Here is a 16,620-nt window from a genome sequence, read left to right as displayed (position 1 = left end):
TTTTCCTCTTTTCAGAAGTAACAGTTTATTCAATGAGGTCGTGCAGATGAACTTTGAAATAGCCAGTTTCAGCAGCCTTTCTGGAACGCAGCCCATCACCTGGCAGGTGGAATACCCTCGGAAGGGGACAACAGACATAACCTTGTCTGAAATCTTCATCTGCCAGAAGGATCTTGTTGGAATTGTTCCATTGGCGATGGTAAGAAACTGCTTCAGCGTATTTCTCCATCTGATCTGTATGCGGTCTGAGAAAACCTATACCAGGCCTCAGATAGACTTGCAAAGGAGTGCTCTCCGTCCTGGCTCCCCATTTTATAGCTGTACAGGGCTACTTGCTAAAATCTTGCCCTCATTTAATGGTCTGTACACATCACACAGTTTCAGTTCTTATAAAGTTAACACAGAGGAAAAAGATGCTGCCACTTTGAAAATCTCTCTCAGACTTTAAATTATGAATTTCTGTCATGCATGGTTCCCTCCAGGCTACCAGCTGGTAACACAAAGCCAAGCAGATTTACCTTCCCATTTCTAATTGCCATTACATGGCCTTAACTTGCAAGCTGTAGAGCAACTTTAGAGGGCCTTGAGCACCTTCTGCTAAAGCCGAAGTAGCTTGGTCCTCACTAGACTGAGACTGATACTAATTTCACTGGCTGTTTCTCTAATAGTGTAAGAACCTGTGGTTTCAAGGAAGAAACGGAAAATAACAATAGTCTCAATGATAGATTTAAGAAAAATGAAGTATAGACTTCCGTGTAGAAAAACGCCTTGGGTTAAAATGTACTTGCTCTGTTCAGTGTCGTAGCACCAGTTTTGGGCTACCCAGCTCCCTGTGAAATCACACCCATTGCCCGTCTCACAAATGTGATTTGTGGAAGCAGTGTCTCCTTCCCTTCTTCTGTCCCAGTGAAGGTATAATTACTTCTGCAAAGCAAGGCTGGGACAGTGGGAGCACTGAGACTTAGCAGTTAGGGCCCCCTCCTGCAAGTGAACAACCTAGGATTAAATTCCTGCTGAAGTCAAGCGAACAAGAAATTTCACTGAAGTCTCCAACATCTCAGCTGCACTGTTTTTAGGTAGGCATTTTATTTTCTGTGGGATTTAGGTACACGCTGAGAACTTTTCCTATGCTCACAGGTGAGGTAGGCACTGAGCCTTTATTTTGGAAGTGCTGCTGAACCTCAAGAAAGAGAAAAGCACAAAGCTGCCAGCTACATAAGAAAGGACCAAGTGGCAATTAATAGAGGAACTGCACGTGCTACCATTAATCAATGTTAGAGCTCAGGATTTGGAAAAAGAGTTAGACATATCCATCCCACTTGTGAATTTTGCCTCTCCTGTGCAGAATCTTGGTGTTGAAATTCCAGCAGTCATTTCTTTGAACAGTATTCTGTGGTTTGCAGCAGATAATTAGATGAGTATTATTTCCTGGAAGTCCTAGTCTTCAATATATTCTTCCCCTTTGAAGAGTAAAACTGCTGCTCATATCAAATGAGGTCATGCCCAGCAATTTCCTGATCCAAAGTCTGTTAAGTCAGCAGAAAGTGCGTGCTACATTCCAGATCTGAGGGGGAAATAATTGTCCTCATTACCTGTGGAGTTGAACACGGAATAGATATTTGAGCATCTGTCTTCTAAAGACTTGGAAATGTGCGTAAGGAAGGCTTTTGTGGTCAAATTTTATTTTGAGATAGATGCCTTCCAGTACCAAATGACAGACAACTGTCTACTGGCAGACTTAACATCTTCTTGTTCATTTCTTGAAAGAATTCATCAGCTGCTTCTCTATATTCCATATCTGAGGGAATCAAGATTTTTTTTTTAATATCTCATATCAGGGTCTGATGCCTTTGCATTTGCATAGACAGTTCAAGATTTACTTGCAGACTTGTGTCTATTCTAGATCAAAATTCATTGACCTACAAGGGTTCCTTTAAGAACCAGAGGTCTAAATGAATGCATTTAGTTTTGCATAAATCATATAAGGTAAGATCTTTTATTCCCAACAGGTGTACCATTACGCACTCTGGGTTGTGCAAAGGGTTCAAACAATGAAATCGTTAAACCTTTCTCTTTGCAAAGCTTTCTTGTGTTTGTTTATCTCATTTCTGTACCTTGTGATAACACTTGGCTGGAGCCAAAATACACTGTGTTAACAGAATCCAGTTGGAGGGGATACCAATGCGAAATTGGCTTTGCTAGCAGGATATTAGTAGATAAAGGGAATTTTCAGAGTTTTCTGTTAGCTGACACTGCATATCCAGCCAGGGTGCTTTCTTCATTTAGGCATTAATCTCTAGCTGAGCTAATTACCTGGCAGGTCTCCTGTTCAGAAACAAGAGTCACGCTGAAAAGAGAGAGGGTGATACTCTATCTGCTGAGAAGTTGGAGCATGCTCTTTATCTCAACTACACACTGTAAAGCAACAGCGCTTTGCTGCACACAGAAATTGGATCTCAATGTTTATCAGCAAGTATGTTTCATAATCCTCTGGAGGGTAAAGTTGATTTTGCTGATTTAAGCATGGAGTGTTCTACAGCAAAACTGCTAACATCAAAAGTAAAATCTGTCATTACGAATTTCTAAAGGTGGCCAAAAAAAGGGAAAGAAGGAGCTGCCAAAAGATACTGTACTGGATTAGGACGTAGGATCTGATCGAGTGTCTGCCATTGGTCTGATGGGCATGCTAGTCAGTCCTTCGAAGATGGATTCAGCAAACTTTTGCTGGTTTAACATAAAGGTTGTCTCTGACTCACAGGGTAAAGCATGTCTCATGTGAGCCATTCCAAACTTACGAAGCGAGAAAGATCATGTATCTTTTATTGCCCTATGCCTGATTATGTTACAAAAAAGTAGTACGATGAAAAACAAGTGGGGCTTCAAAAGGTTAGTGCAATTGTGTTGCTGCAGTATTTGGGAATGATGGAGATTAAAGGATTGACATTGTCAGTAAGAACTGAACCTGGAATTTTAAAAGAGCTTTATAGGACTTGGGTCAGTGGAGCAAGTGGTAGGATACAGTTGCTGAAAAACCAATGGAAATTCATCATACAGTCAAAAGAGAGGGATTTAGTACGATCCATATTCTGTGTGCCTAACTACGGGGCTAAATAGTGTTAAGTAAGAAACAAGTAAGAAACACCACCACCACAGTGGTGCTGCTACGGTGAACACTACACTGAAAGAAAAGGAGCAAGAGATATCAAAACTACTGGGCTAAAAATCAGCTAAAAGTAGTAACTTTTTCCCAGAAAAAAATGAGATGGAAATTTGAGATAAGTATGTTTTTTTCCTGAGATCAGAAGTTAATCAATCTGAGTAATTTTGGAGGACATTTCACCCTTCAAGGTATTTAGAGAAAAAAATGAGACAGAAAATTTAGGAAAATGTATTTCTAACTGGTTCTGTTGCTTTCAGGAAATATATCCCACTGTCTGCTGACAGGAAAAATCTACCCCAAAGATTTAATCTTCCAGCAGAGAAAATCTACTGTCTATGTTGTGCCCTAATCTAGCATTTCTGATTTCGTGTTACTTGTTGCAGGATCAATTAGAAAAATGCTTTCATAGAAGCTTAATTAATTATCTGCTAAACTGCTTTTGAAAATGTCCTTAATTAATCACAAGTAACCTCAGAACTTTCCAATTAAGGTGTACGAGGTTGCTTAACTTACTTCCCACATTGTCCTCAAATTTCTATCCTGTCATGTGCAAATGCAGCCAACTATATTGCTTTTACCACTTGACTAGATTAAAAAACAAAACCAAAATGGTTCACATTTGTAGGACGCACACACACACACACACACAAATCCTACTGAAGAAGTCCGTATGTTTGTGTTCAACACGGGACCATGTTTTAGGAAATTTAGCAAGATTTCTTTTCATGCTTTAAATGGATAATACGTATTTTTAATACCATTAAATTTTGCTTTGGCCTAAATCAAGGTAGAAGACCTGCGTAAGGCACATCGGTGTTAAAGGAGGAGGACTCCTTCCTGGGAGGTGGATTGGCAAATCAATGGTTTAACATTTATGCAAGACCATCTGGGTCTCTAGGTACAAAACTGAAGTAGTAGTCCTTCAATAGCAGGATAAACTCTCGCTGAATTAGTTCATCTCTAACTGTGACTTGCATGAAAGCCAGATATTTAAAGTGCTGAAGTGTAAACGCAATGTCAGGAGTCTAATCTGAGAGTGCAAGTCAGAATTTACTCTAAAAAGACATTTGTCACCATGGGAAGCCATGTAACTTGCTCATCCGTGCATATTTCCTCTTTAAAATAACACTAATACAAAGTTTTCAGTGGGTCTTTCAGGCTTAATTCATCAGGCTCTATAATCCATTGGTAACTGCTTGCACGCAAATCAAAGCTGGAACGGCTCTCGGGCATTTCTTAAAAGTTGCTGGTGTTTCACAGCTCACGTGCTCAGAAGTTCGTCTTTTCTCCCCAGCTCTATCAGTGGGTCTAATAAAAGATATAGGCTGTCTCTACACGTCCTGCCTCTCTACTGATGATGTTTCATTAGGAAGTGCTTGTGTTGCGTGTGCCTTTCTTTACATTCAGAACTCGATGTATTGACAGTTCTGCTGCAGAAGTAAGTGAACGGACATCTAAGATGCAGAGCTGTGACTCAGCCAAAAACACTTTTTGACATTTTTATGGTTATGCTTGTTAACTTGCTTTCCATTAAAACACAGATGATGGAAAATTTAGCTCCCAAAGCAATGTTTGTTTTATGTACACATTTATGTATGCCATTCCCTAAGGTAAAGATTTTTTAAGCTATTTCATTGTAATGACGTCCCTGTAATACCATTTTAAAATATGTACCTAAATAAATGGAGTTTTCATCGCTGCACAGTCTGTGCCTTCACACCATAAAGCTCTATCTGTTTCAAGGTCACAGAAGTGCAGAATTCTCACTCCTCTTAATCTTTCAGTCTTGAATGAAGCGGGGGGCACCAGGCACTGAGGAGCTTTCCAGAGGATAAAATCTGAGGCTACATAAACACATCCATTTCCTGATTTGCTTATCACAAACAAAGGAACAGATAATCTATGTATCAAACTTTTCAGGTGACAGGTATTGTCTCAGATAATTTAATTATGAATCTCATCAGGTAAACAGTGTGACTTGAAGGAAATTTATTTGACATAAAACTGTCCTGTTACTATTTGTAATACTAACTGGGACAACCTAAATCAACTGTGAAGCCCTAAATAATACCATGAAGTCAAGAGTTGTTAGAGTTCAGTTACAAGACTGAGTGCTCTGCGTGAAAGACCAGAGTTACAATCTTCTGATCTTAAGGGAGAAGCAGTAACCGAGATCACTTATATACCTACAATTACCATCGTGGCAGGTTACAATTGTCTAAACAAGGATAGCATTCCTTCCTTTAGATTTATGGTGGATATAATTTCACTAAAGTTTATGTCATTGCTCTATATTTGTACCAGATGAACTCAGGAGCCCACATACCTACTTATAAATTGGCCGTGTCACATAGTGCGTAGAGCTGTGACTAGCAATGCATATCGATTAATCTTATCTGTTAAGAACTGGCTTTTTTGTTGTCTGCCCATCAGGAAACAAAAGCAGAAAGAGGATGAACTGTTGTTCATTGATCTTAAATTGGTCAGAAGATGCAGACAACATAAAGAATTCAAAATGGCTCAACTTAACAGTGCCTTTTTAAGTCCAAGTCATCATTTCTACAAGCCCTGCACTTTTGCCTCTAGCTTCTGTTTTCCTTTTCTTTCCTGCAATCACGTTCAGTCCTACCTTTTGCAGGAAATGAGAATGGATCAATAAGGCTATCTCAGCTGGCTGGAATTAATTTTTCCATTGGGCCGAGGTGTATGTCATTTTCTATGCAGCACAACAGTATGTATAATTTCCTCTTCCAGCATCCCTTATATCTGACAGTGCTATTGAATGGATTACTTTGAGATTTTTAAAATGCTGAAGAGAGAGGGGGTCAGCTAGCTTCCAGATTTCTCAAGTGTTCTGTAGAAGATGTCTGCCATATAGAGAACTTTTGGGTTTCTTTGCTAATTTTCCTGCCTGTATGAGAGAGATGTCAATATGAAGCTTAATATGTATGCTTCTCAGCCTTGACAAAAAACCGCAGAACAACGAGAATGTGCAGTGAGACAGCCAGCGACTCAATTATCGGATGCTCGGTGTTGTGGTAATACCTAAATGCTCCCCTGGAAGAGGAGTGTCTCACAGCACTAAATGCCGCACAGAATTCTCAGTCCACAAGCCAAGCTGGTGAAAGTCAAGGTGTTGTTCAAGGTTGGATGAAACTGAGCTCCCTGAATGGGAAAGGAGGGACAGCACAGCTGACACCGGGATGTAGGATCACACTTTTGTTCTAACATTGTGGGCACAGGGATTCGAGATCCTCCAGACAGTCCATGCTTGATGCCAATCATCTGTGCATGTTAGAAGTGTACTATCACGGGCTCTTTCTTCTGACAGCGTGGCACAGTGCCGGGCTGCATGGCGATACCCTGGTGCTTCTGCACTGATTCTCAGCATTGCAAGTTAGCCTGAGTCATGTCCACATTCTGCTGCAGATAATTTTGTTACTGGTTCATGGTGCTGCGTTGTGTAACATGTGAAGTCTGGAGATTCTTTTGTTCTTGTGATTTATTGGGCAGGATTTGGGGACTGCTTTAAGTATTGGTTCAGGTTTGTGATACTGCTCCATCAGAAGAAGACATCTTAAATAGGAGTTTATATTTGAAATGACAGCTGATTAAAATTCTGATTGTTTAACATAACCACAAAGGCAATTTCACAGCTGCCACACACATGTAAGCAGAGACCATGCAGAGCCATAATAATGAGCCAGCAGCGAGGGAGCTCTGGGCCCAGATGATAAGTGCTTTAGAAGGACATTCCAGGGCTCTGTGTTTTGATGCTGTAGCTACCAAGGTCTGTATGCACCCTGTGCCCTCCCCTGCTCCTTCACTGCCAGATCAGATGGAGGATGGCAGAGAAGCGCTTTTCAGCAAGAGCAGGAGACCAATTTCAGAGGCTGATATTCTGCAAAAGTTTGCAGCTGAAACAGAACTGGAATTTAAAGGCAGAGAAGTTACTAACTTGTAAGACTGTAGTGTGCGTTAAGCAATTCAGACTTTGACCAGGGTTCACCCATGGACAGCAATGGGAGGCAAATGCTATGCCTGATTCTGCTTTGCAATTCTGCTGCAAGGGATTTGAAAGAAATGGATGGGGAGATGGAAGAACATTGCATGAGCTTGTTCATGAGGTGCTGGCAATTGAACTCAGCAGTCTCAATTGCTAGATTATGCCCTCTCCTGTGGAAGTTCATATACTAGTTCATATAAAGTAGTGCTCTCTCATTAGCTTTAGCTATCAGTTGTCCTGACTTAACTGATAAATACAAGTCCAGCCACTGCCCAAACTTGTTCCAGACAACAAACATTTGTGGTTTACCCTAGAGAGTAAACGATCTCCACCTTCTCATGCTGTCACTTAAAAAAGGTGCCAGGCTGAACCGTGACTGCCAGAGAGACCAGGTATGATTCAAACACAGCAATTGCTCAGCCAGCTTGAGCATTAAGTGGGATAGCTGTGACCTATACCAAAAAATAGGAACAATTTCTCTTAATTGGCAAGTTCTAATGATGATTTTGATCTGTAAAAAGAGCTTTAATATTTCTGGGGAATACCTCATTCTTCACAATCAGGTGAAATACTCACCTAGCAGAATTATGAATTGTTTAGGCTGGAATCTAATGAGGTCCTGAGGTGCTCCAGCTTGGACAGTGAGACAATCTAGACAACAAGGAGATGCTTTACTATAATGTAAGATAATGAGTGAGCATGGAGAAAAAATATCACCAGGGCTTTTATAAGCCGTAGTGTTATAATGAGCTATCCCAAGTATTGAAAAACCCAGCAACTTTTCACCTGCGATCTGCTGTTAGATGAATGTTTGCCTTACCTGCTTTCAGTTTACACTTCATTATCCAGCCAGACTCTCCTCACTGAGGATGTTTGTCATGGAATTCATTAAGAACTGTACTTCAAACTCAGTAGTTCTGCTTGAGGGAGATAAAATACTAAAAGCTAGGACAGGGAGAAAGACTAGCGCCACGCTTCTGGCTCTGGCTCTGGCTCTGTGCCTGGGCAACAGCTGCTGCAAAGGCATGGGGAGCAGCGGCGGCGATGGCATTTGATCTCTTCGTAATCCCACCGTCAACAGGGTACCAAGACAGCACCAAAGCTGGGGCTACTAACAAAATCTGCTTTGCTAAGCTAGAGGGGCTGTATGCAGAGGTCTTCCTGCAAGGCCTGAGCTCTCCAGATAGATGCACATGTGCTAAATGAATCAACAGGGCCAAACTTCTGCACTGTGGCAGTGGCCCCATTGCTGTGGTGTGGTAAACTGCGGGGCCTGGCACTGTAAATCCACATGGATGCTGAACATATCCACAGTGGTTTTCCCCTCAGAAACAAATCTTGCCTAATATTTAAAGCACCAGCACCATAGCATGAGCATCAGCAAGGCAGCACACTGGTGAGAGAGGGAATTTCAGCAAGCAAATGGAAACAAAAGTAACACTGACATTAATTTTAATCAGGTCCTAGCCATCTGATTTGTCCTCTGTACTTTTTTTCTCTAGCAAAGCTGATTGTCTTTCTGCAAGATTTGTTACCTCACAGAACAATAATATAGGCTGTAATGATGTAATTTATTGCTGCAATTTGCTTTTGGAAATCCTCTATTAGTGAAAAATAGCAACAGTGCAGTTTCATTAATTACAGTAGTTGAATATTGAATGCTGACTGTCACTATCAGGATTAGTGACTCTGTTGTACTCTGCTCTCCAAGGCCCTATAGGACCAGAGCTCTGCGTGTTCTGGAGGTTGTGAAATGAGTATTTTGATTAAACTAAATAAGTGTAAAAAATATAATTCAAGTTCACTGGGGAGTTTGGGAAAATGATAGAGGGAAATATTAGCCTGTAAATTCAGTATTGAAAAACACACCAGTGTGTTACTGCACCACATAATGTGCTTGTGTGTGGTATGGTTCTGCAGCAGAGCCCATTTATCTGTACCTTCTGCCCCCAAACGACCTCTGACAGTTCAAACCTTCAGTTTCATTATTGAGTTTTATTCTCAATATGCCATTCCAGGGAGAACTACTTTATCTCTTTTTTTCCTTAATGTGGAAATTTTTTACCTTGGCATAACACTTTTATTTCTATTTGCATAAACCAGATTTTACCAGGATGTAGCTGGGGAAAGAGCATGTGGGCAAAATCACCTTGTGTGATTTAAAGGTGAATTCCCTTCCTTTTGTGTTCTGAAACAGTGCACAAAGGAGTGAAATCCAAAAGGCTCGCTATAACCTCTTTGTGATCTTGAGTTCTCGTTTTGGAGAGCTAACAGAAGGTAGAAGGCCTCCTGCTGCATATATTATGTCAGCAGCAGAAACCAAAGTGATCAGTCTAAGACCTGGATGTACTTTGGAATCATTCTGTATAGGCTACTACGTGCCTGTGCACCAATACCAAGAAGTTTTTATATGGCTTGAAGCTTCTCTTGAGCCAGCAGAGAAGACTATGTTTTAAATTCTGGATCTGGGACAAAACGTCAATTGCAAGCATTGAAAAGCAGTGACTAACAGTGGGGCTGCCAGCTGGCACGAGGTGTCCTGCGGCATATGTTTTAAGAATGCCTGGAAGCTTCAGGAGTGAGCTTGGGGTGGTAATAAATAAGTCATTCAAGACTCAGTGATTCCTCCTCACCGCTCTTACCTCATTCAAATTAGGGACTACTCATTAAGCACTGGGAGACTCTGATATGCAAAAATAGGGATTGTCTGATGGACCGGGAGCCGCATGTCTGCAGTTAGTTTCTGCCTCTTTTGGATCTTTGGCAGCATTCTGGTCCACAGCACTTTGCGCATCTTTAAAATGGACACAGTGGTTAATATTTCCGCTGTTACAATGTAAGTGTCTGGCTTACAGGATCGTTCTATACTGCTGATTCTTTATAAAGGAAAATTCCCTGCTCAAACATCAAGGCCAGGCTCCCCTACTCAGTACTGGCAATGTTGGTCTAGTCCTGAAGAGTAAAAATATAAGCGAAGCGAGGTTTGTGGCTAGAGGTGATGTCTTTTAGTAGGCCATCCAACAGAGTTAGAAAAATCAGCTGAGCTTTCAAGCATGCAAATCTTTTTTTAAAGCCTCTTTCAGTGTTGTAAGTTGCTGTGAGATGCTCAGATAAAGATAATGGTCACCGTGGTTGCTCCAGGTTATGCTAACAAATAAAGTACTGCTTTAAACAAATGGATTTGATCCCTTTGTCCTTCATATCAGTGACTTATACAATGATCATAGTGACCTATTTCAAGGGTGCTCCTCTAGCCATGAGCCTCTAGCCAGCATGATCTTGAAAAGCAACCCCTGAAGGTAAAACATGTTTTTGCTTGAGTAAGGAGGAAATAATTGCATCTGTGATTATACATTCTTTGTATATTTACTTTGCCTCCTTCTACATGTATGCTGGGTTTAGTTCCTATATATTACAAGGCCCACTAGTCTACTAGACGTATATCTATCTGATCAATAATTTAATTTTCCTGTGTCACTCTCTCATCTTTTTAACTGTAGTAAGTTTCTGATGTCTGTACAATATCTGCTCTCATTAATGCAATAATCTTGTTCCTGCCCTCTGTGTGCTTTGCTTACGTGGACCTGCTATGAAGTCAGTGAAATCAATAAACTATTTGAAAAGAAAAAATAATCTAGGGGCAAGGATAGGAAATAATAATGACTATTTTCTGCATTTTTATTACTACTTTTTCATAGCAGTTTCATAAGAACCTCTATTGTGTCTTCCTTACAGATTTTGCTTATCGAAAATTAAAACTGTACAGCCAAAATAAGAAAAAAAGCAAGTGGAAATGTTCTCTTGCTGATTTCAAAATAGACTGAATTAAATTGAAATAATTTAGCAGAAGCTGCCTGCTTCACTTCCACTGTGGTTTAAGTAGAGTTCTGACATCCACAAACTTGAGCCAAGTGCTCCTGCGCACTCCACAGACAAAAATCGAGGACCTTAAGGAACTTGTAGAAGATGAACGCTGCCTGTTAGAAGGAGAAAGTTAACTCATTAATAATGCATGACATATTAATCTACACAAATAAAACAAGTTCACAACCCTCCACAGCGGCCATAAAAATCATCCATGTATCATGCAGTACCTCAGTTACTTAAACCAAGAAATTGTCCTTGGGACTTAATCCTTGAAGTCCATAAAGCATTTAAAATTCCTTCACCCTACCTGTCGCCCCACACTGTGATAAGTACTCTGCCCTTCCCTTGAAACAATTGGGCTAAATAAGATTTTATCTCAATTTTCCAAACTGTACCATTTATTCATCGTCAGTGTGGCTTGTATCACTATATAAAACTTGGTTCATATTCAGTAGAATCTGGGGGGTCCACTTGACATTCCAGGAGTGGGTTATAGTAGGCACCGTATTTTCATTGACTATAAAAGAGTTTTTACTTCCACTGTAAACAAATGGAGTAAGGACAGTAGCCCCTCTGTAAATGGGGAGCTGAAGCACAAAGACAGATTGGAAACTTAACTTGCACAGGTTAATTCAAAGAGAAGAAAGAAGGAGGTCATCCAGGTGCCTACACATAGGTGTGTAATACGATTAAAGATGCCTTAGAGTCTGAGCCATCCATCCAGGACTAGCAGGTATGACACAGGACCTACAGGAGACCTGTGCCCTTATGGAAGAGCATCTGGAGGCCGGGCATGATACCTAAGAGCGTGTAACTGTCACACAGTTCTTAGGCGCTTCAGTCTTTTCCCAGAGCTGCAGATTGTGAATTGGATCTGTTGTGAAGCATGTCCACAAAAATGCCATCTTTTTTTTGTCTGTAACTGTGTGGATATCAAGAGTGTGTAGTTTAATTTCTCAAACTGTACTTCCTTGACAGCTTTTCCTGCTACTGCTGAACAATGCAGCACTACAAACCGAAGAAAATAAAAAGTGTACATAAGTATTTGTAAACATCAGGCCCTCACTGTACGGCTTATTTAAGCTTTTCTTGACTCCCATCATTCAGAAACCACATTGAGATTTCCATCATTGCTGCCCAGCATGACTTTGGGTTACTGTTGTACTCCATGTCTCTACAGGCTCCACCCATGTCAGTGATGATGCTGGTTTCATATCAACTACAGTGAACATCTGCAACATGCTAAGGGATAAACTTGCAACAACAGAAATATCACTGCGATCCAGATCATCACTAACTGGTGGAAAAACCCTTATATCTGTCATGTCTTATTAGCATAACAGCCAATTAAATCAATCAGGTTTTTTATGAGGAGTAGGACCCCAGTCCTTTAGGTGGAAGTCAGAAGAGGTTTACAGAAGTGCTTGGGTCTGACTCGAGGAAAGCACATTAGGAGGACTCTTTAGGATTTACTCCATAATGCTAGATAGAATGGACCTCACCTTTACTGAAGCCACTGGCAAAATCACTCTTGATTTCAGTTGGGTCAGGTTTTAAAAAATTATGTTTGCAAAATATTTACGGTAAGAAATATCTGGGATAGAAATATGTTTATATATAAAATGAGAAGTACTGCCTCTATCTGCCGATAATCAAGTATGTGGCTTCTATTAACACGGAATGCCTCATAATCATGTTTCCATTATAGTTGTATATGTATTTGTGTGCATATAGATTACTCACATATATACGTGTACTGTGTAATTGCGTGTGCATCCATGCATGTGTCCTAATAAGCTTGTATATTTTCAATCTCCAACTGTCTATTGATTACAGCTATTACAGCAATATTATTGTAGATATATAGCCAACTATATAACAGGGCCGCAGGTTTAATTGAAATGAACATGGGAAGAATTTCAAATTGCTAATGAAAATTGCCTCTTTACTGCCAGCTATATTCCCACGGTTGTCACAGACTGGAGACATCATCAGAGCTGTGCTGGTTCTGCTTAATGGTGGAGCAAACCCAATTTAACTGGGGGTCCGTTTCCAAATAACTTCCTCAGACTCGTGAAAAAGGAAAGTAAATGACTGACAGATCTTGAGCCCAGAAAATACCCTTAAAATGACAAATTTCACATATTAGTCTTTGTGTAACAAAAGAGAACTGTAAGCCATGAAATTATTTCAGCAAGAAGATATTGTATAGCTCCATCCATGGCTGCTTAAGCATCCATGAACTATTCCATTATAAGATCACCAGGTGGCTATTGCCTTTCTCTCCCATTCAGGCTTTACCAATATTCCCACTCCCATCTGTGATAAACTTAATAGGACCATTCAGCAATGCAGAAAACATGAGAGGTGTTCATCATAGCTCAAGGCTTCCTCAGACAATTATTCCTTAGATGTTTGAGTAAATGAAAAGCTATTTTTGTGATTAGAAAGGATAGAATGTGTTGCAGTTTCTGAGGCCATTTTATTGGCATAGCTTTTGGAATCTGTAACAAATATTTATCCTTTCCTGGGAATGTTGTAAGGAGCTACAGTCACTGAACTAATGCTCTTAATGTGTTTCTCTCAACTCTTATTTTCCAAGCACGTGGCCACTTTTCTAAGAGTGCTTGTTAGATAAAAAATTGTATGTGTAAATACTTATTATAGATGTTGTCATATGCCTAATATAGATGAAATATGTATAATTTATGCACTGCATAAATGTATAACAACATAAGGTTTCAACAGAACTTAGGACAGTTTATTGCTTTTATTCATCAGGCGTAAGTGTATTCATAAGTATCCGGATGTATACTTATATTCATAAATAGCAATGCTCTGAAACAACAGCAGTGAAGGTTCTCAAGTATGTCGGTCTCCGAATAAGGGCTTTTAACCTGTCACTTCACAGCTTTTCATCTGTTTGTATTTTCTATGCTCAAAATAACCAATGATGATGCTGGAGTTGGAATATTTCAGCTAATCACTCACATTTCAACCCATAACTACACCTTTTTCTCTCCAGATAATGTGTTTGCTGTGTAAGTGCTTTCATTTCTAAGTCAATTTAGCAAAATACTGAAAGTAGGGGATGAAATTTCACGAGGAGGAGCAGGTAGTTTCCTGTGTTACGCATACGTATCTTTTAAAAAATCAGGTTTTTTGTTTCACTTACGCCTAAGTATAGAGAAATAAAATGTGGGCTTCTGCTTCCTGTCTTTTCCAGTCACCTTTACGTCCTATTCTGTATTTCAAGTGGGTATAGAAAGATGAAATGTGGGCTTCTGCTTCCCATCTCCTGCAGTTGTCCTTAAAACTTATTTTACATTTTAAGTGGTTCCAGAATCCTTTCCTTTGAAGTCATTTTCAGTTACAGACTCTTCCTCCGCGCAGCAGGAAATGCCATCTTTCTTTGAAAATGCATATTGGCCACTGGATCCTGACATATCTGTTCTAGTCAACAGGAAATAGAGACAGCTTTAGCATAACACTTGGTTTTTTACTGAGCTGCACCTAATTGAATTTAGTGTTGCAGCTCCTACAAAATAGAGAGGCGTCCAGCCAGAGGCTCGGTCGCTGTTTGGTGCACGTTGATTATGATAGACACTTAAAAAAGACAAACCATGCACATTTACAGCTTTTAAGATGGCAAAGAAAGACACAATCAAGCATGAAAATGTTTGGTTGATTTTATTTCGTGTCCTTATTAATTTGCGTTTTCCATCACTTAGGGGGCTAGATTATCTAATGAGATCATCTTGTCCAAGTAATTTAGGGTGGCAGGGAAGCTTTGAAGTTATTTCTTGAGGACTTGATTCATTAAATAAAGTGTTGAATGCAAGTGTAATCCATTGTCATGCGTGAGCTAGGCATGTTACTCTCTGCCTGATTCAAGCAGTGTAAGAGTTCTTGTGACTGTTCTCGCTGGTCTGCAGTCTTGGGGGAATCTGTCTGACTTCTCTTCGCTTGCAGAAGGTTTGCTGGTTGTGGATGCTGGTGGCAACGCCTCTCCAGCATATTTGGTAATTCGTTTGGTCCCTCACAATTTAGGTATCCGGATCTTCTAAGCTCCTCCAAAGGTGCAGTTTCTCCAAGGAGTCAGTAATCATTGCTTTAACCGCATCTGTGCTCTCTGAGGGAAGAGGACCAGACCTTACTCCTTCTACCTTGCTTTACGTTAGGTAAAGACAAGCTTTAAGATAGCACAAAACAAGGGGTTTATATATAAAAAAATTAAAAGAGCCATAAAGGCTCAAATCAAAACCCATTTAGCCGAAGTGGTATTTGAGGGTCCATACTTTATAAATAAAAGTAACTTGATTTTTTGGTTTTGTTTTGTTATAACACTGGGGGTGTTATAACACTTCCAAATATTACTGGAAGATAAAATGGAAAGAAAAGTAGAACACTTCAATATTTTTGGAGTATTTTATTCAGCAAGAAAACCAAAACCAAACTGTGTCAGGTGGTGTGGGAATGATTTTTCTCATTCCTAGATCTGTTCAGAAAACACCAAGAATCAGTTATTCACCAAGATGTGCTGAGAATCATTTGATCTGGCTGCTCTTTTTTCCTCCTCGGTGTAGAAGCAGTCTCTTATTATAGTCACTGCTCAGCATATTGACATCCAGCTATCATGTGGAGTCAGAATGGGGTTACTTCTATACAAATAATGAGTACAAGTAGCACTGATATTCAGGCAGTGGAACTTTACTGGTAGAAATATTAATGGGAGTGCTTAGATTCTCATTACACAAGGGAGAGGAAATAAGATTTCTTGGTTAGTCTCAGTGCCTGTGGCAAACTAATACAGCTCCAAAATCAAGTTTTGAGTTGGCATTGTGAACTGCACATGATAAACTTAGTATAACAAATAGAATACAATAAATATTTACTTCTGCAACAAATTTTGTTAAATCTGAATTTGATTCTCGGTTGTTCACAAGTGGAAGAAGTGACAGGACCTTCACAGGCATTATACCTTTCTGGAACTACTGGCTAATAAGGTTTCTTCATTCAACCTAATCTCACACACGTTGGAAATGAAGAGACAGATCCTGGGTATCCCTCTTTAACAGATCGCAGGAAGCTACCTTGTCAGCTATTATCAGGGCTGTTTCCATAAGCTCTGAAGAAAGGGCATTCACTAGCCTGCAGCTTGAGGCAAAATGTTTCTCACTGTCCTTTTTGGCGGGTTCATCCTTATTATAAAACAGGCAGTGTCTATTGCATGCTTTTCTGCTAGCCAGAATACTGTTTACAGACTTTGCACATGGGAACATTTTACGCTGGTAAGATTTTACTTTTTTACTCAAAATTACAAGCAATAAGAAGTGAGATCCTGTTGTTATAATAATCTGGGTAGCATCAGACCTCTGTACCTAATGAAAGTCAGTGTGGCCTTTGTGCTGATACACAGGGCTGAGTAATGGCTTTATAACATTTTTCCATCATTTTACATCACTAACTGTAAACAGAACAAAGCAATTAAAGGCCCGGTTAATTTTGTTCAGGTGCTCCAGTCTCTTCTTACTTTTTAAAAAGAGATGCTCACTTGTGAGTGATGATAGATTTACATTTAGCAATA

At 39.9% G+C, this 16,620-nt stretch overlaps 1 protein-coding gene across 1 annotated transcript in view; it reads left to right on the top strand.

The window, feature by feature from the left end:
• TMEM132C (transmembrane protein 132C) overlaps positions 1 to 16,620 on the top strand; it is a 223,039-nt gene that overhangs the window by 166,406 nt on the left and 40,013 nt on the right. The window contains exon 4 of the mRNA XM_074606548.1: positions 16 to 199. Within this exon, the coding sequence (XP_074462649.1) occupies positions 16 to 199 (184 nt within the window). The remainder of the gene's footprint in view (positions 1 to 15; positions 200 to 16,620) is intronic.

Source organism: Larus michahellis, chromosome 13, assembly GCF_964199755.1.
Source record: "Larus michahellis chromosome 13, bLarMic1.1, whole genome shotgun sequence".
Lineage (NCBI taxonomy): Eukaryota > Metazoa > Chordata > Aves > Charadriiformes > Laridae > Larus > Larus michahellis.
This window is presented reverse-complemented; position numbering and strand designations above follow the sequence as displayed.